The 25,932-nt window shown below is 42.1% G+C and overlaps 1 protein-coding gene across 4 annotated transcripts in view; it reads right to left on the bottom strand.

The window, feature by feature from the left end:
* DENND5B (DENN domain containing 5B) overlaps window positions 1-25,932 on the bottom strand; it is a gene marked incomplete at both ends in the record, with an annotated part of 115,161 nt that overhangs the window by 40,697 nt on the left and 48,532 nt on the right. For 3 of the 4 annotated variants that reach the window (XM_082010771.1, XM_082010772.1, XM_082010773.1), the window contains 4 exons: window positions 744-931; window positions 13,605-14,271; window positions 19,413-19,522; window positions 25,441-25,506. In XM_082010771.1, the coding sequence (XP_081866897.1) occupies window positions 744-931; window positions 13,605-14,271; window positions 19,413-19,522; window positions 25,441-25,506 (1,031 nt within the window). The remainder of the gene's footprint in view (window positions 1-743; window positions 932-13,604; window positions 14,272-19,412; window positions 19,523-25,440; window positions 25,507-25,932) is intronic. The other variant, XM_082010774.1, reaches the window with a different exon arrangement.

The raw sequence follows: 25,932 nt of genomic DNA, 5'->3' as shown, positions 1-25,932 counted from the left end.
GACTAAACCTAGATTAGGAGGATGACCTTTTCTTCCTTTTTTTCTCTGGGGAAAAAAGTGATAGACCAGGAAAAGTTTTCAATTCCCATTGCAAGGGAGGACCGAAGATCTTCAGTCAAAAGACCATCATTGGAGTGAGTCAATATTTTAAAAGTATGCATGTGTGTATGCCTCTCGGTGGTTCACAGGCATGGTATTAATGCAAACCTGTCTTGTTTGAGGCCAGGATGCTGGTCTAGTAAGAGACCTCAACCCATCCAGGAACACGTGGGCTCACCGTGGGTGGGACAAGGTTGGCAGGACAGGATATGCTTCTCATCAGCAGCAGGTGGTCAGGGACAGGTTTACACCTTCTAGCAACCGCACCTGAGATCCAGATTCATAAAGACCATCCCCAGATGAAACACTCTTTAGCCCTCTGTCAATAGGATTGTGATGCTGACAAGGAGTAACAAAACTCGGTGAAATGTGTGATGTAGGCAAAGCAGAGAAACGTTCAGCATCACAGCAAGAAGCAGACAGAAAAGCATTTAGAAGTCAATGCAATTAGCAGAACTCATTAAATTCAGAAATGGACCAGGAAGGGCTGCAGAGACTTCCCCCATGACCTCACTCCTGCTGGCAAACAGTCTTCACGGTGCCAGAGAAGCATCCTAACGCCAGGTATGGCATTTTCCAGCAGCAATTCACACAAATATTAATAACACATTTCAGGATAGCAAGACCAAAGACAAGAGACTGACCTCCTGAGGCAGCTCCAGCTTGGAGCGGTCGGTTCCCTCCTTGGACTGCAGCCCCATCAGGTAGGGAACGGGAGCGTCCAGAAAATGGAGAAGAGAGGCAGGAAGGATGGGGACGTACACATGCTGCCACTGAAATGGGAACAGCAGTGTCGTGATCCCCTCTGCCACCGTCATCAGACGCTGATAATCTAGACAGGGAGAGAGACAGACATTAAATTATCTTTCTGTGTTTCGCTTTTGAAATCTGGTAGGCAAGGACATCAGTGACAAAACAAGACAGAAACCATGTTTATATGGTAAGATGTTCTTTCGAAAATGAGACAGTGCTTAAAAGCCTTAGACATTATTTAATTCGTCAAAACTCATTAGCCCCAGGAAGAAACTGATGAACAAAAGTATCCATATCTTATCTAGATCTTTTCCATCGTTAAATTCATTTATTAAAAGTATACCAAAAGTTCTCTCTAAATTGCAGGACAATACTACTCTGATTCTATAAAAAGCATGTATTTTAACAAGGGAAAAGGAGAAAAAAAAGAAGTAAACTTCAAGGAAACATTGTGGTAAGACCTTCTCGCTTGCTCCTGCCTGTCTGCTTCTGCTCCACTTACTACTAATTCTAAGGCTGAGTGTGTTTTCCAGGAGACCCACCTTGGTCACATACCAGCAGAAGATTATAGTCCCTAAGTGTTCAAAAGCATTATTTTAAAAGTAAAACCCAAACAGAAGCCTAACAGAAATTTAGTTCTTAAAAATATTCTGTAGAGGTAGCATATTTGTATTGCATTATTTTCCCAAATTTGTATTTAATCCACTAGTTTATTGCTTTGCAATGTTTTGGTTCAAGTAAACACATTATTTTTTTTAATTAAAATTTAATTTGATCCAGCTGAGCTGCAAGAATATTTCACAATTTGGATACGAGCAAATTATTTCTCAAATATCCATCTGGCATCATGCAATACCACAACCTATTTATTAATATAAATGAGGGAATCTGAATGTGAGAATACAGTTTAAAAAAAAAATTAAAAAATCCCATGTTGGTATTAAAGAGATGGTCATCCTTACAGCAAATCTCAAACTGCAGACAATTCATCAGGAAACAGGTAAAGACCCCTGGGTCTTGTATGCTGCTGGTGAATGTGAAACCAGCTGGTTGCTTCTACTCCACATTACAGCAGCTTCTGCATCGCACAGACAAGCAGGAGAGTCAGTTCTGACTCTCATCCTGGGGCTCCACCACTTGTGAAAGCTGCCCTATTATTCACAAAATGAGTTGTTCCTCCCAGCTTCAGTGCATGGGTACACCATCAGTAACCGGCAAGAGCAGCAGAAAGGATGTCTCTACTATGGCTGTATCCAAAACCAGTTCTCATCAGTGCCAGGCAAGTCTCATGAGCTTTGGCTTGAGCAACCAAAAGATTTTCAACCTCACGAAGACCAGATCCTTGGTAACACTTGAGTCGTTGCCCATCTCTCCTAGCCCCTCTGCCCCACTCCGTCTAATTAAAGATACATGTATGAACACTCTGGTTTTTGGGTCGGGTAAGAAGGCTTTTCTCCTTGGCATGGACAGGAACCCAGCCTGGCCCTTCCCACCTCCTGAACAAGCCAGCCTGATACCGTGGCAGACATCAGCGACAGCAAAAGCACTGTCACCTGACACTGCTCTGCTATTAGGAGGTCACTGGGAAGATGCACTTGAATAAATATGCAAATTAAACCAACAAATTGCATAACCCATTCTCCTTCTTGCTAAGCACTTCTCTGTGGAAAACCAGCCCCGATCTGCAGAAGGTCAGCTGGCAGGGCAAAAACATTTTTCATCTTGTCTTACTAATCGCTAGTCACTCAATCTTCAAAATGATTTTCATGCATACAAGTCAGTCTCAAGGTTACACCTCAAACCATTCTTAGCTACAGATCAGCCATTTATGAATCTCCCCCTATGCAATGGTCTATAATTAGACATGTCTTGTTGAGGAGCACTTAAACAGGATCAACTTCCAACACCTACCGCCGAAGCTCAGGCAACTCATAACATTTCAACATAACAAAAGCTTTAAAGGGTAAAACAAAATTTTTAAAAAATCAAATACAGAAAGTAGCATCTCTTAGTATGCATGAGACAGTTTTTAAGACTGTTCTGATCTACATAGCCATGTGAAATAACAGGTCTTCACAGCAACGTTGCAAGTATCTTTTTGGACGAGGGCATTCAACTCCGGAAATGCATGGTCACTTTTCTTTGATGCTACTGATAATATTTAAACATGGTCACTAGCACAGGTTTTGTAAGCAATTTACTATGAGGAAAGCTGATTTTAAGAAAACTAGTGATGACCAAATTATTAGGCAATTTAGCAATACTTGTTAGAGGTTAGCAGAGATAAAAACCATTTATGTACCCAACAGTTTTCACTGAAGAGAAGGAAGTTCCCAGGTTCTTCCAGAAAAATAGCATTTAAAAAAACTGGAAATGGTTCTTTTGATGCATGTTTATTTTCAAGCCTGTACAAGTTTAGACACCTGTCCTGTAAGGCATAAAGTCTTTTTTGATGGAGAGATTCTTATACTATCAGCACTGGAGGGAAGCTTACATGGTTACTGAGGACAACCTGGAAACAAAGGATTCTTCCATTTCCCCAAACCAGAGAGAAAAAAAAGCCGGGGGGGGGGGGGGGGGCGGCGAGCGAGGAAGGAGAGAAAGAATGGAAGCAGATAGAAAAAACAAGAGTTTGTAGAGACTGTGCCTGCTTGCATCACAGGAGAGAGTTTCCAGATCCTCTCCCACCATCGCTACTAGACTTTGATAACAATCTCTGACTGCAAGCAAAGTTTTGGCTGTTATTTTATGAATGACAGGCCCAGGTAAGAAAACTATTCTCTGATCCTACTCCAACCTTTAGAGCTGGAACAGGGGATTAGATAGATTCACCCGTTCAGGGAGTGTCTTTCGAGAAAGGCCTGTCTGTTGAGCAGAATGAGGACATAACAGTCCTGCTTTCTTTACATTTGACATCAAGAAACATCCAGAAAAGATATGAAAAGTAAAACCACTGTCTGGGTGACATCCACAGAAGGTTACAAACTCAGAGTGATGAATGGCTCAAATCAAGGCAATTTCCTGAGATCTGTGAAATAAATCTTTTCCTCTTCGCGTGGCTCACCCGCCACACTGGACACAGCGAAAGGCCCTGCGATGCCAACAAGGCTACTACTGACTGCTTTAAATTGATGAGTAGAAGGTCGTAGTGCAACGTGATGGCCCACAGCAGCAACTGCTGCCAGCAGAACAAAGCCTTGATCCACGCAAAATCATCTCTGGGTACAGAAATAAGTAGTGGACAGTGGAGACCTAAGTTTGGGGCAGTGCCCCCTCTTCTCTTTTCTGCACAGCCCAGGACAGTGGAGAAAGGACCCAGAAGATCTGGAGACTTACTGAATGTTCCAAGCAGCATATATGTTTCTCTGCAGTGTGCAGTTGGACTTTAGCTTTAAATTTCTCTTACCCTAGATGTCCTTTCCATCTGATTGCTCCATCTCTCTTATTTGCATTGCTATATCCCTCTCTTCCTTTCAGTTTCCATTTCTCCCCACTCCCAAAGTGATGATATCTTATACCACAGTATTTATTTTGCTTGGCAGCTATACCTGCATCCTTAGCCCCAGCTTCTTGGGATGGGCAACTACCCTGCCTTCTCGAGGACAAGGAACGTCATTGAGCGCAGCCCCTACAGCAAGTTCTTTGTGTTCAGAGTTAGACCTCTAATTCGTACACGGGACATTTTCCAAGAGAAACTGCTCAGGGAGGATAATCCCAGGGCAAAATGGCCCCTACGGCTTCTATTGCAACTTGCTGCCTCCTAACAACCGCCTAGCTGGATTTGGCACCGATCTGTATCTCACACTTAACCTTCTCCTTAAGTGAAGAAGAGGGCAACAGAGTTGAGTTCAAAGACTTTGGATCCAAACCCTTGTTCTGGCAGCATCTGCTGGGGGCCCTTGGCCAAGTCCTTGCATCTCGCTTCCCCGTCCAGGACAAGTAACCGCAGCGGGGAACCACTACCGCTGCGGGCTGGCAGTTCTACTGCACGAGCACCACATTTCAGCCACACTTTACAAAGGTCTGGAAATATTCACACGGCTTGCAAGACACAACTTAAAATGCAAACCCTGAAAGATTCCTGTACAATTATGAATCACTATTTTGTGCTAGAAATGGAAATGGTTTCAGTGTTTGAACATCAACTCAATATAAATGTTTTCCTGAAGGAGGATAAAATTTGACAAACATTTGTCTTGGTGTTGATTCTTCATAATATAACAACAGGACAATAACCAATCAGCATGATATTACAACAGCTACTGTGCATGCAGAAAGATCTACCCCAAAGAGCTTACAGTCCAAACACAGGCAGTGACTGACAAAACAAATCAAAATAATCCTTTTCCTTTCATTTTATAGATTGGGTATAGAAGCTCTGAGATGTTAAGAAACTCACAAAGCTCAAGATAAAAATTGCTTTTCCTGCTACAAAGGACTCTGATATCTCAAAATCCTTCCCATGCTGCAGCAAAGCAAAACCAAGATCCTTTGAGAGGGGGAAAGAGGCATCAACGTTACCCCTGCCCAGAACTGCTAAGATCTCCCTTGTTCAGGTGCTACCTTCAAAACAGGTTCAAATTTTTGGTCGTAATCCAGCTGAAGAGAATTTCACCTTGGACCTTCTCAGCAAATGCCCAACCACAGGATTTTTTAGTACAAGACGTGTCAGAGCACACACGTGCTCATTCAACCGAGAAATGCCGTTCTGTGATCAGTACACTCTTCTCCCAGCTTCAACACACCCAGCCTTCCTGATGAAAGAACAATTTGGCAGTCGTCCAGCTCTCTGTTCCAGTAACCTACCAAAGGCAATGTCGGAAGCCTACTGCAGAGCTGGAGTCTCAGCCTAGAGCTTCTAAATCCAGTACGATGCTTCAAAAAAATTGACCACGCCTCCTCTTCCTTTTCCTTTTTAAGTCCCACTTCACATACAATTTGAAAGCACTTGGAAGCATTTGAAAAGATGAGTTACCTGGAGACCAATTCCTTTCCTCTACTGCTTTTTGAACATGCATGAAGTACAACCACAGCTTTGCGAAGCCATGTGTTTAAATACGTATCCTCGACGACGATAATCAGATGATTTTCTCAAAGAGTACTTTGTCAAAAGGAAAAAAACAATTCTAAGCAATAGCTTTAAACAAAACAAGGCCAACAACAGAGAAAAAAAGAAAATTTTTTTTAAAAATCAATGAACCTTAATGAATAATTCTTCAGAGGGACACACCTGAACAAGCTTTAAAACATTCTTGTAACTAATAGCTTTTCCACATGCTACCTCTTCAGTCAAAGTCTTAAAAGCAATTGCTATTCAACTGCTACTTTTTGTAACAAGATATGGATTATCTCAGCCAGGTACCTTGGAAAAACTGGAAAATAAAAATTAATATTTTGCTCTGAGCATGAGTCAGGAACAGTGCACAACAGTTATGAGACCTGTCTAGTGTCTTAGTACCTTCAAACCTATGATGTTTATATATAGCATACTGCAGATGAAAAAAGAAATCTGAAATTCACATCTGAGACAAAAATTGTTTATGAAAGCAAATGGTTTTCAAATCAGATCTCAATAGCTCCACAGAAGCAAGGCATACAAGTCTCACGGACTTCAAAGCGCCCTGAAAGCTTCCATCTTTCACCTGGTTCACATACTGGCAGCTGCGATGACTGACAAGCCAGACCAGGTGACTTTCAGATAAAATGCACAAAAATTCAGGAAACGTTTATTCGCCACAGAAATTACCTTGCAGCAGTGCTGCCTTCAGGGAACTTGGCCAGGTCGGCAACACGGGGCTGTAACCAGCAGCTAGTCCTGGGGAACGACCCACGCATCTCAACGCCCCTTATGACCCACAGAAGAGGGGATTTACCAGCGAGCAACACAGCACATGAGTTCGAAGACAGAAGCAGAGTGGCAATTTATGCAAATCTGAAAATACGTATTTTCAACAGGATGATCAAGACGAGCCTGCATCCAACTGCCTGAACTAAGAACGAGCCTCCCAAACCGGGGGTCAGCCCTGCCCCAAGGGAAACATCCTGAGGCCGATGTTCACCAAAGCAAATTCTTCCCATTTTCCCTTGTTGGTGCATGCTTACTGGAAAAAAAAAATAACTTCCACTTCAATAAATTTCCATTTATACAATTTATCCGTGTCACAGCCTGCCACCAGTGGTTCAGTGTAAATTAGCTGCTGATTAAGAGCCACCTTAAGAATTAATTCACAGGAAAACCTGAATTAGCTCCCGTTACTGGCACGGTTAAGCCGCCGAGAGCAGGGAAAAAGTCTGTGACAGAGCTGACAAGGCGCAGCAGTACATGCGAAGATGCCCCTGACGACGCAGGGATGCGGGGCTCGTCCCCACAGCTGCCGGGGCAGCGCACGGGTTCCAGCAGGCAACACCTTTGCTCAAGACCGCTTTTGACTGCCGTGGTCCTTACCTGGCAGTTGCCATAGCTGGAATGTAAAGGCCAAATTTAACTCTCTCCCCCCTGGCTCCCCTGGGTTTCTTAAAAGGTAAAGATGTTTTATAATGGAAAAGAGTAAGATCCAATTAAAAAAAAAAAAAAGTGGAGAGGTGGTGGTGTGTGTGCCTGCGTGCATAGTGTTAAAAGCAGCTGCCAATCTTCCTCCACACTTCATTGTGACTACAAACTAGCATGGGGCTACGGTACAGACCTCTACTAGCTGCTTCTCCTTGTTTCCAGCTGCTTTAAAAACTTCACTTTTCAGGCCATATTGACTTCAGCTAACAAAATTGAGCAACTTTCCATTAAAAAAAACGTTTTGTCTTTTGACCTACATTGAAAACCAAGAGGACATTTGATTATTTGATCATTCTATCCAATTACTTGTATCCTTTCCAGGGGAACATGCGCTGCGGTCTCCTCTGACTGCGGTACTGTTGAGGCTGTAACTCTGGGTCTCTCACAGCATAGACATATTTTGTCCCCGTGTAAATTGTTCACCATTAGCTCTGCAATAGTTTCCCATTGGTTATGATGAACACCAGTGGGGAGTTCAACTATTTAAATAATGAGCAGAAAAGAGCAAAGGTTTTCTACATAACTATTTGGTGTAAAAATGCTTTAAAAGGCCAACATATCATGCACATATTAGTTTTTAAAAAATGTCTCCCAAAACAGACATTGTAAGAAAGATCTTTCAGGCACCACCTTTTCATGGGCAATTACTACATATATGCATAGTAAATTGTATTATAATTTCTAAGATTGAAAAAAAAAATGCAAAGAATATTTCAATCTTTGAGGAGCAATTACTCAAGCCCTTTGAAAAACAACTTGGGAAATGCTCAAAATTATAATGAGAAGAAACAGCCTAAGCTCTAAGAAGTTTATCTTTGTCTCATCCACACGTTCCCTCTCATGCTTAAATCCCTAGAAAGGCAGACGTACAAAACAGATTGCTGAGGTTTTCGCAGAGCCCACAGTTTAATTCATCTCTCTCCAGCAGACATCTCAGGCCAGTGGCGTTTTGTTACCGATCCTTGGGAAATTGTAGCAGTCATCACAGAGTGTTATTAACTTGGACACTGCTGGAACCCTGGACATTCACAATACCCTTACATCTCCGCCGTCGCACGGGAGAGCTGTGCTCTGAATAAAATAAAGGGCACTTGCAACGAGTATTAATGTCTACAATTGAATAAACTATAATGAAACTACAACAGCAAGACTGTTTCATAAATGAAAGTCTGTAAGCCCCAAGCTTACACAACGTTACATATGTGCTACAGTGCCTTGTGTAGTGATAACAAGTATGACTCTATATCATTTTTTTCTGCTTTATTGGGAGTCTCGTAGTTCTTGCGTCCTCCCTTGGAAAGCCACAGGAACACATCATAATCCAAGCTTTGAATTCTAGAGGATGAAGTTTATGAGGCTGCAAACCAAAGACTGCACCCTGAAGAACTGCAGGGGAAAAACACCTAATCCCTCCCCTTGGTTTTCAAAGCCCCATTGTTAAAATTTGGCCCTATTCAAACTTAAAAGTATTCTCTATATGCAGGAAGATGTAACCTGTAGCCACAGGGGTTCTGCTTCTAGTGCTTTCAGGTAAAGCTTTCTGCGTCACCTCTGCAGGCCAAAGTCGGCACTGACAGCAGTCTATTACATCTACCCACCAACAGTGATTTTGATTAACTCCCTGGAAGTCCACGCTGTCTCCATTAACAGTAAGGACTTGTCGTTTCAGTCTTGCCATTTAGGGTGCAAGCGCAGGTCTCTGCCAGTTGCCCAGCTATCCTCGCCTTGCTGCCTCTTTTGCCTTAACGCTGCAACAGCACCGTTTGCTGCTCCCAAGCCGCACAGACGTTTCATAGCTTCAGACTGAAATGCTTTGGTCATAGTGGCTTTTGCCCCAGAAGGACACAGTTATCCGCATCAGCAGCTCCCAAACTGTGATTTGTAAAGCCACAGTAAGAGCTCTGTAGCACCAGGCTGCTTTAACGTTTAAACCATAAACTTAGATATTGAGGATTAAGGTAGTTGCCTGCAGTCCAAAATGTTTGGGAATGAAACAGCTTAAAAAATGAGCTCAAAAAATAAGCTCTTATTCTTTTATGTCAGCCGCTCTACGCCCCTGCTTGAGCACCACAGCTGCAAAGGGAAGTTGCAGTCCACTGCAATCCCTCCATTTGCCCAAGTGATACGATACCACTCGCCACCACAAAGCACCATGAACAAAGCAACTAGATACCCAAAGTTTACTGTGGCTGCTACTGTCCAAACAGTTACCAACTGGTCCTGTCCCCACCGCAGAGCTGTGCCAGACACTCTCGTATCGTGCTGGGAACACATCCAGGGCAAGCTGGGTAAAGTCACCCAACACCCTCACCTCTTCAGTTAGTTGGATGCCTTTGTTCAGGCTGCTGGAAACATTATGCCTCAGCTACAGGGTTAAAAATAAACCTTTTCATCACCAACTCCTAGTTCACTAGAGAACAACCACTCCAGAAAAGCCAGTACAGTCTCTGTGCAACCTTCCTGCCAGCCCTTCACTGCTATTATCAACTAGGTGCAACGTCACTTGATCACCATCCTTTCTCCGGCAGCCCACTGTCCATACTTGCCTATTAAGTTTGGAACTAAAGCTCTTTGACCAGTCAGGGTTGTGCAACAATTTATATTTTTCACTCAACTTTCCAAAAGAAGCCTTTATTCTTTAAAAAGAACAAATTTTTTTGGCAAGCTTGAATGAAAAGCTTCCTTCCAACAGGGCTAGGAGAACCACAAAACAAGTCAGCTTACATTTCCCACACGTGTTGTTAGCAGCGCTCTCACTGAAATATTTTGGTGAACTGAAGTAGGTTTTGGTCCAGTACTCTGATTTCTTGACTACTGTAGCATTTCAGTGAATTCTGACTTTGAGTTCATAATGCTGCCTTGCTTGAAATTGCACCCTGTGGACGCAAGACCATCTTCTACTAATCTCTTATTGAGTTTGGGAAGGTTGCAGCAATGCTAGGCCACTGCAAACATAGAGCAGCGAGTCCGCCCTCTTTAAAGCGGAAAAGGAAGGAAGGACAAATTTACAAAATCACTCTCACTTGTTACTTTGGAACAAGACATACGTAAGCCAAAAACTTTTTTTCATCTTTTGCCTTGAAAGAACTTAGGAGTTAAGAAAGCGTTTCTCCCTGATGGATCTCAAAGCTTAGCGAGATTTCAGTAGTATCTAGCCTAGTTACATCTCAAATAGGAAAAGAGCTGCTTTGTTTTCCTCTTTCAGGAGTCGCAAGACTGACATTTAAAAGAAGCCACAGTGCATAATTAGCCAAGCACTCATCTGTCAGGATATGCCAAAACTGAGGCTTTGCACTTGACCTACACTCCACATTCCTCACTTCTGGGAACCAGCATTACGATGCTATTTACATAATCACAGAATTTCCCTAATGCAACTGGATGCTTCTCCCCAAGCACCATCAAGTGGTGTCTATATTAGATAGGGAAGTAAAGGTCATGTCAAGGACATCCCTAGTAGATTCACCAATAATGGGGGGGCATCTGAATTTTGGAAGGTGGAGGGGATTAATTCTCACTATCTCATTTTTCTTAAAAAAAAAAAAGCCCACAGTGAAAACAAACAAGTAAACCTTAAATTATAGCCAGTAATTGGAATAAAAACACTGATTTATCTAACTTCTCATGCCACTGAAAACTGAGTCAAAATTATTTAGTGGATATTTTGTATCTGTCTCAAGGACTATTACAAAAGTAATGCATGCACAGGTTGCTTTCCATCTGCACAAAATATTAGTAACGTAATCTGGCAAGCATATTTTTCCTAATGGTACTAGATTACAGTAAAAAAAAAAAAAAAAAAATCTGTTTTCAGTAAGTCCGTAAGCAGGGACCAGGGTGGGAATGACAAGCAGAGATGGGGAGGCATTTCAGTGGTGTTGCTTGCTTAATGTTGAACCCCGGTGTCAAGTGGCAAAGGCAGCACAATTCAAACCGAGGAAGAAAGGGCTAAGCACATGCACACAGAAGCGGAAGGGAGGGGAAAAGCAGCCTAATCAAAACAGCAGGATTTCTGCTCACACTTCAAGCCAAGAGCAGATAAAGCCCTTCATTTTTGGTTCTTGAAAGCAAACCCCTGGAGTCCGTGTGAAGTGCTCTGCAAAGAACTGACAATGCTTTGAATTCAGTCATTTTCAGAAGTATCACCCTCCATCCACCTCCCTGAACATTCTTCCCATTTTCGGTCATTTATTCATTAGTATTACTATTACACACTTACTGACCTTTTCTTTTATATGACAAACCCAAGAGTTCATTTTTGGAGCCTGAGGTTCGTTACCCATACTCATTTTACATGACTTCCCATCCTCTCCCTCCTCCCCATTTCAGGCTGCCTGATTTTTGAGATACTGCTTGAACCGCATCTCTAGAGAAGTCTAGGTATTCACTATCTTCTCTTCTTTTCATTAAAAGGTACGCATACCTCCTGGCTTCACGTTGTTCATTCTAGTCTGATGAAACCACCACCCTCAAACCTTTTTACTTGAGGCCTATTTTACTAATTTAGGGTCAGCATCACAGAAGCCAATTGGGAACACAAGTAATTTGGACAGATATCTAGTGAGACTTAGAGGAACCTCCAAAAACTCTGGACAACCCCTTGAAAGTCAGCAGGAAACTGGAACTTGGCTTGTTCAGGCTCTGCTGCACTGCAACACTTGCAGCACATACCTTTTTGGTACCCAGATACCACCAGGTTCCGACTCACAGCAACCAACATCATAACAGGAAACAGTAATAGGTGTGTAAAACCTCAGAGCTTGCCCAGCACTAACTCAGGATTCCCAAAATTTGTAGCAGAGTATTGCACTATTGCGGAAAGACACAACCAGAAGAGAAAAGGTACAGCCAGATTTTCCAAAGCTTGCTGGCATACTTCAGTGTGGACAGGCTCTGTGCAAGCAACTTCTACCAATTCTAGAATCATAGAATAGTTTGGGTTGGAAGGGACCTTTTAGGGTCATCTAGTTCAACCCCCCTGCAATGAGCAAGGACATCTTCAACTATATCAGTACCTCCAAGACCTCCTTGTGGCAGGGCTGCTCTCAATCCCTTCATCCCCCAGCCTGTACTGATGCTGGGGGTTGCTCTGACCCAGGTGCAGGACCCTGCACTTGGTCTTGTTGAACCTCATGAGGTTCACACGAGCCCAGCCCTCGAGCTTGTCCAGGTCCCTCTGGATGGCATCCCATCCCTCAGGTGTGTGAACTGCACCACTCAGCTTGGTGTCATCTGCAAACCTGTTGAGGGTGCACTCGATCCCACTGTCTATGTGATTGATAAAGATATTAAACAGCACTGGTCCCAATACAGACCCCTGAGGGACACCACTCATCACTGATCTCCATCTGGACATGTTGAGCCGTTGACCACTACCCTCTGGATGTGACGATCCGACCAATTCTTCATCCACTCAACAGTCCACCCATCAAATCCGTATCTCTCAGATTTAGAGAGAAGGATGTTGTAGGGGACCATGTCAAAGGCTGTACAGAAGTCCAGCTAGATGACATTGGTAGCTCTTCCCCTTGTCCACTGATGTAGTCACTCCATCATAGAAGGCCACTAGGTGGGTAGCTAGCCTTTGCCAATTGCAGCCTTAAGTACCTCAAAAAGAAGTACCAGCATCCTTGTCAGAAAGGTTCCCAAATATTCTCAAGTAGGACTACGAAGGGATGCCCTGTAACGCTACTCAGTTCCAGCCCAGCATTGAAGCTTCAGCCTCTAAGTGCTAAAAAACTCTAGTGCTTTTACCAGAACACATCCATTATATGGGAGGGAGAAAGTTGCACCAAACTTCAAAATGCTGCTGAAATTTGAAAAAGAAAGTAGCAAGAGTCTTTTCTGCAAGATATATTACTCTCTGCTGGTATTTTTGCAGAAGATAGGATTAGTTTCGTGCTGTCTTGCAGCATGATCAAGGGCAATGTAAGGATAATTATTAAGTGAATTCTATTGCTGGCTGTCACAAGTGATAGATACAATGCATAATTAAACAAGCGGCATCTAGACTGCCTGGAGGAAACCATTATTTAGTGCTTTCATTAGGACAGACTAATTTCTCTCACATTTTTCCACTCCATTCTCATGTTTCACAAGTGTGCTGAAAATCAACAGCTTTGTATTAGCTCCTGTGGCTGCAGCTGCCCAGGAACTGCCCACTGGGAACAGATCCAAGACCTATCGTTGAACGAGTGCCCACCTTGCGAGTACAGAAGGATCTGCATCTCCAGAAGAACGCAGGTGAAAACCTGGACCAGGTTCTCCAGGCCCAGCAGCTCGAAGACTTCCCGCAGCGGGTAGTCAGAGAGTGGCAGCTCGTTGGGTCCAGGTCTCTGGCAAATGATGGGCTCATAAACCCCATAAAACTTCAGTGACCTCCCTGGGGGCGGCAGGGGCACCTCATAGAGGATGTTGTGGATGTAGCTCTCCAGGGGCAGAGGCGGTGGCTGCTGCGAGGTCACCGCTTTATAGAGCTGGATCAGGAACTTCTTGCAGGCTTGCATGAAGGGCAGAGGGGTGATGAGGCATATGCATTTGGAGACGTACAGCGTGTCTCTGCTGATGTCATAGGAGTTGTACCGCTGGAGCTTGGCAAGGGAAGTGGCATCACCCTCGTCAATGCTGCTGGCCAGCGAGTCCATGCTGCATGAGGAGGAGGCACAGACACTGCTGTATTGCTCTGCGTTGTGCATCTGGTAGAGCGTTTGCATGGCTGTGCAGATCTGCTTGCTTGTGACCTCCTCATAGAATGTGAGCACAAACCCGTATGTACGAGAGCCATCTTCTCTGGTGATGATGAACGAATGGAGTTGTGGATCTCTGTTATCTGCCTGCGTCCTAAAAGACAGCCCTTTGGGCATACACAGCTAAGAAAAGAAAAGAAATAGATATAGTTAACTAAGCTACAGTTTTATTTTGCTACTTTTGCTTTACAGGCTTTTTTTTTTCGCCTAACGCATCATAACAAGCCATTTATCATTATAAATAATCCCCCTGAAAAGTAGCCCAAGAACAAACAGCCTAAAACTGACGCTTAAAAGAAGAAATACGCATGACTGAAGAAAAGAAAATGCCCTCCAAAAATCACCCATCTATTAAGTCATTATGACTTATTTTCATTACTTTCACTACTGAATAGCCTTTGTCTCATTTACTTAAAGCATCATATAAAAGGCATCCAGTTTTGTTCTCATTCATATATATTGTTCCCACAGTGCTCTAAAATCAGAGAGCCAAGGGAGCATCTGCATTAAAATTACAGACTTCTTGAAATTCTTTGATCTTCCCTAATTTTCATAAAAGAAGGCAAAACAATTGACTGACAGCTATTACATTTAGTTTCTTCCTTAAGTGCTACAAAATAGCTTACATTGGAAGAAGGAAGGTGGGGGGGAACACCCAAAAAATCTATGAAAGCCTTGTTTTTGATTTACCACTCAGCAAAATCTTTTGCAGTGATTCTACTACACTGGGTGTTTCTCTGAAACATAGCACTGGTGATAACTTGAAGCATTTTTCCAGGCATTCCTTAGGAATTCTATCAGCCATCTAATACAAAATAACAAACATCCAAGCAAAACTTGTTTGAATGTGCGTCAGCATGAAACTCCTTATGTTCTAGCTAAAATCAGTATGTTTATAAATGAGGAACTAAAGCTTCCTTTGTACCTTCCATCTGAAGAAATAAAAGGAAAGAGAGGGAGACCCTTCAAAGTGCTCCTCCTGTTCCAAAAGGCAACACCAGAAGCCAACTTTCCCAAGGGCTGTGAACCTACACACAACTGTGTTCATCCCCTGATGTCTCACCTTGACCAATTCTTCTGATGGTGGAAGAGGTCAAGAGAAATAATTATATATTTTTTCGGGTATTCTGAACTTCATCGGTGCACCTTGCAGAGGCCGTTTGACAGCCAGATAAAGCTGCTACCAGCCCAGATGGGATTTAGGCAAGTGGTCCAGACTCACTTCACTATGTGCTAGCAAGCCTCTAAGTTATCTAGGACAGCTCTTATGTATTCCTCTGAACGGTAATAAATAAGGAAATAAGTAACATGGAGTTGATAGAGGAATTTAATTCAGTTGATTGGCTTTGCTGACATAAACCATGAAATTGCAGCTTGAACCATTTTTGAACAGCAGCCTCATTTTTCATTCAAAAGGTTTATAGTTTTTATTGAGACATTAACAGCAGTGCCATGGTTAAGGCTTCTCCAGTAAAGAAGTAGTAAGAAAAATAAATTCTTGTTTCACACTTTATTTAAATTTGTTCTGCACAATAAATATCTCTTATCCTCATTTTTCGGCCGGCTTGCTTAATAAAAATTTATTTCTAGAATGTGAGCATTCAGTGGCAGCTATAGCCTTATCAAATCCAATCACACCAAAATCATAGGTTTTAATCTCAATAATATCAAAGACTGTATTTTCTTCACTTTACAGAAAAATACCTGGATAAGCAAATTATATGTATGGTACAATCAAGAACAGATAAGCATCAGGAAATTCAGACCAGCTGAGACAGTTTCAGAAGGCTGCATTAAATAAATTTCCTCCAAGCCTTAATTATTATTCCCTTGTCCTTTATATACTGAGTATACACATACAAAGGGACACCCATCTATTAAGTTTCAGCCACAGCCTGGCATATACAGAATATTGACATTCTAAGACCCTGGCACAGAGACTGCCGCTGTCATTAGACCTACAAGAAGACACAGGAGAAGGCAGAGAAAAAAAGAAGAGGGAAAGCACCAAGGCAGGGAAGAATGACCCAAGAGTCACTTAAGAAGCGAAGATCAAAAGGAAGAGCCTGTGCTCATTTTCCAGCAATACAGAAAGCTTCACATTTGCAGTTAATGCATAAAAACTTTAATCTTAGTGCCTTGGACATCAACCAGCTCCCATCTTGTCCGCGTTTGTCACACGCGCCAGAGCAGAGTGCTGGGGAAGAGCAGCTTGGGACGTGCTGGAGGGGTGAAAGCTTTGCCTGCTGGTGAAGCTGGCTGGCTAATGGTGAGAAGGCAGGCAGTCACCTTTATTGCATCTGTGTATAAACACAGAAAACTGTCCAGGATTACTGACGAAAGGACAGGATTTTGGTTTTTCAGAGCATTTTAGTATTTATATTTAAACCTATCTATCAGCAGAAAAACATGAAATTAAATAGTGCTTGCAATAAGGCTTATAATCAACACTGTTTGTAAAAACAAAAGGAAGCTGCACAAAACCAGACAAAAAGATACCAACTAATCCATACTGCATCTCTAGAAGTGATGAGTAGGAGATACCCTTTTCCTAACCACAGAGGCAGGACACACACATGCTGTAATCCTTCCGTCCTTCAGCCATCATCAGTGGCAGGTACTTCTGAACCAAAAGGCCCCTCTGGCCGACTGCCCATTGACATTGGTTCACCTCTTCTCCGTTAGATCCTCTATTTCACTTTTTAAGCCCTTGTATATTTTTCATGTTCACAACACATCACAGCAGCAAGCTCCAAGGGGGTGGAGCAAAAGATGCTTTTGTTGGTATTAAAGCCTGCTCCTTCAAATTACACCAGGGAACCTTTAATTCTTTTATTTCTGTCCATGACATGTTAAATGGACAGTGCTTCCTTGGACTTCAGAAGTACAGGCAAGGATTTCTATACCTCGATGAACCAGAGGGCTAAAACAGGAGGTCTATTTCCTAAAAAAATTCACTGTCCTCTCTACTGAGAGCTTCAGTTTGGTACAACACATCACTTGCAGAATGGCCGCAGAAGATAGCATGTGACGTTGGGCAGGGATAATCACAAAAAGCAGTGGTGGGAAAGAAATACTCCCCTATTAAAAAAGAACTCTGTACTTTGATATATAATTTGCAAGGGAGAGAAAACATGACTCGTAAGGCAGAATGATTGCTTGGGACTTCAGGGGGTTATTTTTAAAGCGACAGGATGGTTTCAGAAGGCAATTGAAATTCCTTAGGCATTCAGCAAAGCCAGAGTTCTCACAAGTTAACCCTCAACAATTTATGCATTTTCTTCTCTGAGGAAAATTGCTTCTGGAAGCTCACATAAAGCAAACACATAGGCAGAACTAATACAGCAACGCAAGATCAGAAAGGCCAATAATTGCCTCAAGGGATTCTGTGGAGGTGGATATTACTTTAAACGATGTTTCAGATCAAAACAATAAAGAAGTTTTCCAAAAGATGATTTAAAAGACTATTAAATACTGCTGCTGTTAGTAATGCCTTTTTTTTTTTCCTCTACAAGACACATTGCAAATGAAAGATGCGTTCTTCAGCTATTTGATTTCAGCTGAATGCAGCTCAGTTCAATTATTTTATTTTAATAGGTCTCTTGCTGGTTTTAGTCTTGCATTTTTGTCCAATAATATGATCACACTTCATGAATACTAGACATTTTCAACTGTAATGTTAGACACAAATAACGCAGCAATTCCAGCTGTTACCTCCTGCTGCCATATTCCTGCTGCACATCCCCTACCACTTCTCCTCTGAACACCCCCAATTCAAAGGCAGAACCAAAAGGCGTAAGTAGCGTTGGTAGTTGCGTTATTACCATCTCAACTGTGCTGAAGAAGCATCGTTCCGAGTCCTTCATGCCTTCTGTATAAGCAAAGCGATGCAGAGACCTGCCCAAATACTGCACCGTCTCCATCAGTGCACCTTTGGAAGCAGAGGACAGAAATCCTCAGCTGTCAGACGAGTGATCAGGCTCATCTCCGCCTTTCTATGTGTGCGCAGTGCCGCACTCTGTGGCACACTGTATCAGCTCTCGGTGTCACTGCTACTGCCAGCTCCTGCGTTTTCATGTTAAATACCTGGCACAATGCTAAAAAATGAAATTCAGTAGAAATAGAGATGAACTTCAGATTTCTACATCTGCATGATTGCAGAGAGAAGTTCCAAATGCATTTTTGTATATGCAAAAGCCATTTTATTGTGGGGTTTGTGTGTTCTCTGTCTCTCCGTCTCCTGGGTGAGGGCCAGGAGATTCTCTTGACTTCACACCTGCACCTTACAATGAGGTTGGTTCTGTTTTTGAAGTAGCTAAGTATGTAGTTCTACTCTCCTCAAATACAAAGCACATCTAAACTAGACTGGGGGGAAGGGGTTCACGAGTTTTCCAATTTTGGGTTAGACACAATACACATTTTTTAAAACAGCTGGAATTTGTAATATTAATGTTATTATTACAACTGTTTACTTTTAAGTTAGAAAACAAATAGCAATTTCTGTACTAGGAAGTTTACCTCAAATACCAGTAATCTGTTGTCTTTGTCAGGACTCGTTCTTAACAAGTGCTTTGATGATTTTGGAAACATCCTTTAAATATCAACTCTTTGGGAAAATTTCCACTGGATCATCAGTCTTTTAGTTGTCACTGCCCCCATATAAAACTCTAGAAACTGTTTTCTCCTCCCTCCCCTGTTCATTGGATTTAGCCACACAGACAAATTGACATCAAATTTAGCTGAGACGAAAGAGATGTCCAGAAGACGCATTGGTGCAGCGGTGCCACTGAAAGTGACTACCCAACAAAACCCGTCGTGTAGGTTAAATTCCAGCTTCTGCATAAAGATTCCTCTTTCCCTTGCTATATACAGCATCAAGGCTTTTTTGTACTCAAAAATTTCACATGGATACAAGTATCTTAAAAATTCCTCATTTTGCCTCCTTCCCACCTGATATGTATCCTGGGTGACCACACCCTTTCTCACCCAGTCACCAAGACAGTGGTTAGACTTGCTTCATCACACAGTAGACTTAACTAGAACTAACGAGGGAAATGTAGCATTTTACTTTCATTGTGCCTGAAAATATTCTGTATTTTCACAATACCTCTTCCTCTACAGCTTTTCAACCAGCATGCCTTCTTACTCCCAGCAGAAGCACCTTGTTCATCACATCACATCTTGGCTGGATGTAAATAACCCAGGAACCATTTGAGAGTTGAAGTCATCAAGAAACAGCTTGAGAAGAGAGTTTCTCTACCTACCATGTTGACGGCATCCTGGTCAAAGGGGTTCCACTCGATGTTCTGAGGATAATGGGCCAAAACTTTGGACTTGAAGGTTCTTCTTAAGGGACTCTGGTCGAAATTCTCTCCTGCAACAAATTAAGAAATAATGACTTGTCACAGCAGTAAGGCTTCAGAGCGAGCTGGCCTGGGCAGCTTTCTTTCACTTTGTGGTTTGTTTGTTTTTTGTTGTTGCTGGTGGTAGTTTTTTGGGGGTTTTTTGGGTGAAATCTGAAGGGCATTTTCACTCCCAACAGATGTACTTCTAAAAGAGAAAGAGAAAAGATGCAGATTCAGTCTGATCTTACCCTCTTTCCCATTAAATCTTACTACAGTTGCAGCACAGCTTCCAGCTTAGTATTTACAGCATGGCAATTTATTGTTAAGAGAAAAATTACTGCTGGAGTTTTATAGAAAAAGACCCTGCAGTCAACTGAATTCTCCACCTTCCCTATAGCATGACTATCTAGAGATGGCTTTACTCAGACATGGGAAGAGCACCTTCCCTCAAGTTTGTTAGAAACCTTCTTACGGTCAATAAGAAGTATGAGGACCTCTCAGCTATTATAAATTATTCAAGGATTCATTATAGATCTTTTTTATATCACAAGTCCTGTGTGAAGATTAAACATTTATTTTTGCTACATGAAATTTCAAGGACAGACTTTTTCCACACAAAGAATCCAGCAAGTGCAAAGAGGAAATCTGAAATTAGACTTCAAGCAGAAATGCATCCAGTTATCAGCATACAAATAGTGTATTCACAGTTATATTGTTAATGGAGTGTCCACCACTGGACAGTCTCCAGTATGCAACACAGTAATCAAAATAAGTTGTTCTTAATAGCTATTAATTATATTACTATCTACTACACTTTTCTCAGCTATCAGGTTACTAATCTCATGCTTCTTGCTTTGAAGACTACATGTGGGTCTTTCCTGTTCAGTTCCTTTCTGACCTGAGAGATGAATGGGATGAAAGCCTTACGTTCACGACGTGAAATGTTTTCCACCAAACCTTACTTTGCACTCAAAGGCTCCCTTTGGGACTTCTTGGTGTTACACAGACACTTCTAAAAATATGTTACTGCAATAGAATTGTATTTCTTAAAAAAAAAAAATTCTCTTTATACTTAAGAAAGAACAAATATTACTATTTTTAATGAGAGGTTATTTTGGATGAAAAAAATATTCAATTGCTTGGCAAGCTCTAAAGGCAATCCACGGCTCCTGCAGAAAAGTTAAACTACGAGTCACTAAGCTCACTAACCCCTCTCTGAAGGCAGCGTGGACTGCGGGAGTGTAATTCATGGTTGCTAAGTTATGTAAGACAATTCAACCTTTGCGCAGCTAGCGGCCTCTGAGTGAGGTTGCAAAATTCATAGGCCAGCTGTTCCCTGAAGCTTTCTGAGGCCACAGCCATTTGGCACATGCCCTTTGCACCTTGCAAAGCACAGTCTACAAAATCATTTGGCTCCGAGTGAATAAATCCAAGGGAATTTCTGTACAAACTGATACTTGAAGGCAGAGCTCCTCAGCCTTTGCCTGGTAGAACTTCAAGTCTGCAGATAATTGCAGGGAACACAAGGTAAGAGAGAAAAAACATAGTGGCAATTCACAAGGTAAAAATTATCCAGGCAAAGCTCTAGAAAGGTTGAAAAACGTTTGCTGTATGAAACCCTTAATGCATCTTCAACGCCAAGGGCAGAACCCGCCCTGCCTCTCAGGGGCTGTGGTGGCCGGGCCATCGCAGCGGCCCCTCCATGACAGAGGTAGGTGAAGGAAGAGGCAGCGAAGTTTGGGCATTTCTTACACCAACACCAGCCACCCACTTGGCGGGGACAGGGAAGCGGAGGCTCACGCCGTAGCTCCCCTCCACGAGGGCGCGCGCAGGCAGGTGGAAATTCGTCGAGATGCGCAAGTCCGCCGTGCTGGGACCGCGCCTCGCCCCGCTGGAAGAGCCGCCGCACCGAGGGCGCAGGGCAGCCAGGCGGAGGAGGGCTAACCAGCTCTTCCAATGGCACTCGTGTTCAAACACGTTCAGAGAACGGGTTTTAGATCTTTTCCTTCCCAAGTCATCTCTGAGATTTAAAGATATGGGTATTTTTATACAATGGCTCATTTTTAACACAGGATTTAGACACATTGCAGCATTTTTCTTTTTTTCTAGCACTATGTCTGTCTCACTTGATTTTGGTGGGTAACCGTGGGGGAGAAAAACAAATAAGCTTCTACCACGATATTTTGTGCTTGGGAGGACAGAAAGTCTGAGCTGATGCAACATTGCAGCCATGTTTCTTGGGGGAGGAAATGGAAATGGTAAGATGCAAGGAGCTCTGGCAGGGGAATCCAGCCTGCTTCTGGAATTCCTCAGGGCAAACCAGAAATCCAGCAAAAGCATATGCATCACAGAAATAAAGAAAACCGAAGGTATCAGCTAAACTGGATCAAATTAAAAGACATGTTCGGGTTTAGCTGATTAGCTCACCACATCTGCCAAGCTGGACTAGACTTGCCACTAGCTGCTATGGCAGTCCACAGCACAAGCTGTATGAAGATCCTCTCCATGCTCGGTTAACAAAGCTCAGACTGAAGTACACAAAAACAGAGACCATTACTCTGTTACAGCACATAGCAGCAGAATAATCGCTTACTTTGGCCCAGAAGTTCTTTGTGGAGGCATTAGAGATGAAGATATAATGTCATCCACTGATTCCTGAAGTTTCACAAAATAAAAAACCCAACAAGCAAAGCCAGTGAAAATTCCCTCTCCGGGTATGCACTTCAACATACTTGGCAACATTTTTAATTCTTAGTATCAAACAGTAATTAATGTGCTTGCATAATCAAACAAATATGCATAAGGTTATTTCCTAATTAGATCTTCAATCTCCACATCTGACGTAGTTTAACTTACAACTGTGAATTAGCAGAAGGGCAGGTATTTGATGCCAAATTTGTTTGGTTGCTTCTACTAAAAGTTCGAAGAGCACCTGGATGACTTCAGGAAGTTCTCCACCACTATCAGCAAGTGTCCAAATTTCTTCACAGGTTTCCTTTTTAATGACCAAAAAATGTTACTGAAGTAACCTGACGTATGCTAATCAGGGAATTCGTGTGATTCAGAGGCACTCATCACCTCCGCAGTTCACCAGTGGAGCCCTTTGCAGCTTCTTTGGGGGCCAATTTTCCAATCCACATTGTATGGGTGTTGTAAAAACAAGGCGTATTTGCCAATAAATCATAGCAATCATGAAAAAATTAGGATTTCAATCAGCTTTTGGAAATGACCAATAATTTGTATGCTGCTGCAAATTCTTGTACAGTCACTTAGACGTCAGAGATGTCTAAAAAGTTTTGTTTATGAAGCACAAGCATTGCCTTAAGAAATCCAGCTTTCCAAAACCAGCAGTAACAACGTTCTAGTAGGCTGACAACATGGATTCATTTTTTCCAGGAAAATAAATGGCACAAATAACTTACCTTTGCAGGTGTGCAAACCAGTGCCTGCAGGGTTTGCATTTTACTACTATGGTGGTTTTAAAAAAAAAATAATAAATTAGAAGTAAAACACACACACACAAAATACAATTGTCTTCATCAGTGATCACAAGATAACAGAGAAGAGCCAAGAAACCACACTGGAGTGAATCAGTCCATCATTAGTTCAAAAGGACACAACAACCATACAAAGCTGCCCCTCCAGAAGCCAGGCAGGGTAAGCTTTTAGAGGAGATACATAATTTAGGAAAGAAATAATACAAGGATACGACAGAAAGCAGCCCACGTGTCAGGGTGAAATGTCATCGTTTGGCCAAACTAGCAGGGAAACACGCCAGCTCTCACCAAAATGAGATGAGAGACACTGACAAGCAGCTGGAAGAGAACCACAGGGAGCAAAACCTTCTTGGCAAACATGAGGGAAGGAATCTGGACCAATGGGTACCTGATGTTATCAGGTCTCAGCCTTGGTAGTTCTGAACTGCTGAGTCACTTGTGGCGAATAAAATTTATTTAGCTGTTATTCTAGGCAAAGAGTGAATCTTCATTAAATCTACTGTGTGCTTATTTAAGTGCTTGCTTGCTAGCTTCCAAAACAGGATTAGCAAGGCACATTAAAGATGAAGCAAGTATCAAATGCAAATTAAATCCATATTCTAAAATACTAATGGCCAGATAACAGTACTATGAATACAGACAGAAACATCATATTTGATGTGTGGTACCCATTCATGCAAACAGCACATTTCATAGGGAAAGCTGCTCATCAGAGGAAAATTAAAAATTTGGTTTTGAATGGAGTCCTTTTGCTTTCAGGATATTTTCCAAAAAAATAATTCAATTATTTTTCCAAATTGTGTAAAATGCGTCAGATTCAAGTTCCATTTCAATTGGGTATTATGTATGTACATATCCTATGAAATGGCAGTTTTACACAATTTGCACCTTGCCTTAAAGGCACTCATTCTTAAAGAGATCTTTAGTTTCAAATTAAATCAGCTGTTGAAGTGATGGGTGCTAGATCAAGAAAAACTGTGCTAATGTCATTTCAGAATGAAAAGATTTCTCAAAATTAAAAAATAAGCATCTTCAGTGTTTTGGATGAAGGATAAAATAACTAGGAAAATACAGCTACAGTTGTGAGGTTGTCAGTCAGGATGGCTTTCATATGAGTACTCATCTTTAAAAATTTAGCCATCTTAAGGTTTAAGCAGATCTGTTTTAACTAATTATCACAGCTAAAGAGGCATACAAAAATATATACCAAATAGGCAGAGGCATCCTCTACCCACACCCTCTGGTCCAGGGAATGTGAGCTATCTGTCGCCCCTTCCAAGCTCTGGAACGTAGACAGGAATGCTTGTGACCACAGAAATAAAAATATCTTTTATTCCTTTAGAGGAACATACTGGGAGCACGACTATGCACAACACCGCATCTCATGGTGACAACCTCGTTGATAGCTATTTCTAGCTAAAAGTGTTCAGCACATCCAGCTACATTCTCTTCCTGCAGAAAGAATTTAGTGAAAACAACGTGGGGATGGGAATAATAGTGCTTGGCTGGGGAGCAACTAAGCTGTTAATTGTCAGGTTCAGGACACTGTTAGTTTAAGTAGTTCCGAAGTTGTGCTCTCCTGCTTTTTTTCTGTGTCTCACCATGATACCAAAGCGGCAGTGGAAGGCTAGTCAGTGTTAAAGGATACTAACTCAAAGGCTTTATTTCTGACCACATATTCTCACAATCTTACAGCAGAGGAGGGAGATGATACGAAAAGGAGGACTAGGAGAGGCAGACGAAAGAGTTTTCATTCAAAAATTTTAAAATCTGAGTTGTCTGTAAGATGCTGGTGGTTTTTTTGGGGGACAGGAGGAGTGAGCAGGGTCTAACTGACCTCTTGCATGTCAACATGTAAAGGAATTGATGGACCATGTTTAAGCAGGAAGCCATAGTGCATTGTGTACCCTTACCAATACATCTACATGATTTGTCTTTTTTTTGGCGGGGGGAGATGTCTGTGTGGACTTCACTAATACTGCTATTTAAATCTAGACTGCAAAGCATGCTTCCTTGAGGTGTCAGGAACCTTTGAGTTGCTGTAACAGAAACTGATGGAGCTGGACCTTCTAGCAACCTTTGTCCACAAATCTACATAACTAAGCCCAGTTGGATTTCTTAATAAGCATCCTCTAATACAGCCTCACAACATTGTTCAGTCTTTACCAAGCACACCAAGATCTAGCAATTTGTATATCCACCAATATACCTGATACCACTATTGGCATTTTGTTGGAGAGGGGAAGAATATCTGCCAAGAGAGCATCAAGAAATAGAAGAAAATTTACCAGATACTGATTTAAATTAGGTAAAAGAATTTAAATTAAGGCCAGGGGTTTTGGTTTTGGTTTTGAACTCTGACCCTTAATTTGATTCAAGGGGAGTTGGAAGACAGAAAATAAAGAGATAGAGAGGTCCTGCTGATTGTTTTGTCCTTAACCCCTCTTTACCTGAGGCTTTGTCTGCAGTATCTGAGCTCTTGCCATGGAGATCTGCTTCTAGCCATTTGCACAAAACTACACAACATAACAGGAGATAAAAAAAAGTAAGTATGAACAAAATGAAAAGATACATAAATGTACTGGGGAAGGGAAAAAATGTGAAGCAGACATTAAATACTCGCTCTTGCAACCCCTCTTCCCCCCACTACTGGCAAAGGGTAAATCCACGTGATAAATAAGCCCCTCCACAACTGTATTAATATAAAGGTGTTGAACGCAATGACAGACACTGTAGAAATACTTGTCAAAAATTAGTAACAAGATTAAATTCTCAGTACGTCAAACAGCACGCTGCCGTACAGCTTCCCTATTGTGAAAGGCAGTTTTGCTCATATATTGAGCCATTCCAGAGGCTGTGAAACTCAGGGGGAAAAACCACCAGTTCTTTAACTGGTGTTGAACTAAAGCCAAGAGGTCTTCTTTAGTATAATACGTTAGCCA

This window comes from Phaethon aethereus, assembly GCF_964289735.1.
Source record: "Phaethon aethereus genome assembly, chromosome: 1".
Lineage (NCBI taxonomy): Eukaryota > Metazoa > Chordata > Aves > Phaethontiformes > Phaethontidae > Phaethon > Phaethon aethereus.
The sequence above is the reverse complement of the archived record's forward strand: the minus strand, read 5'-3'. Positions and strand labels throughout refer to the sequence as shown.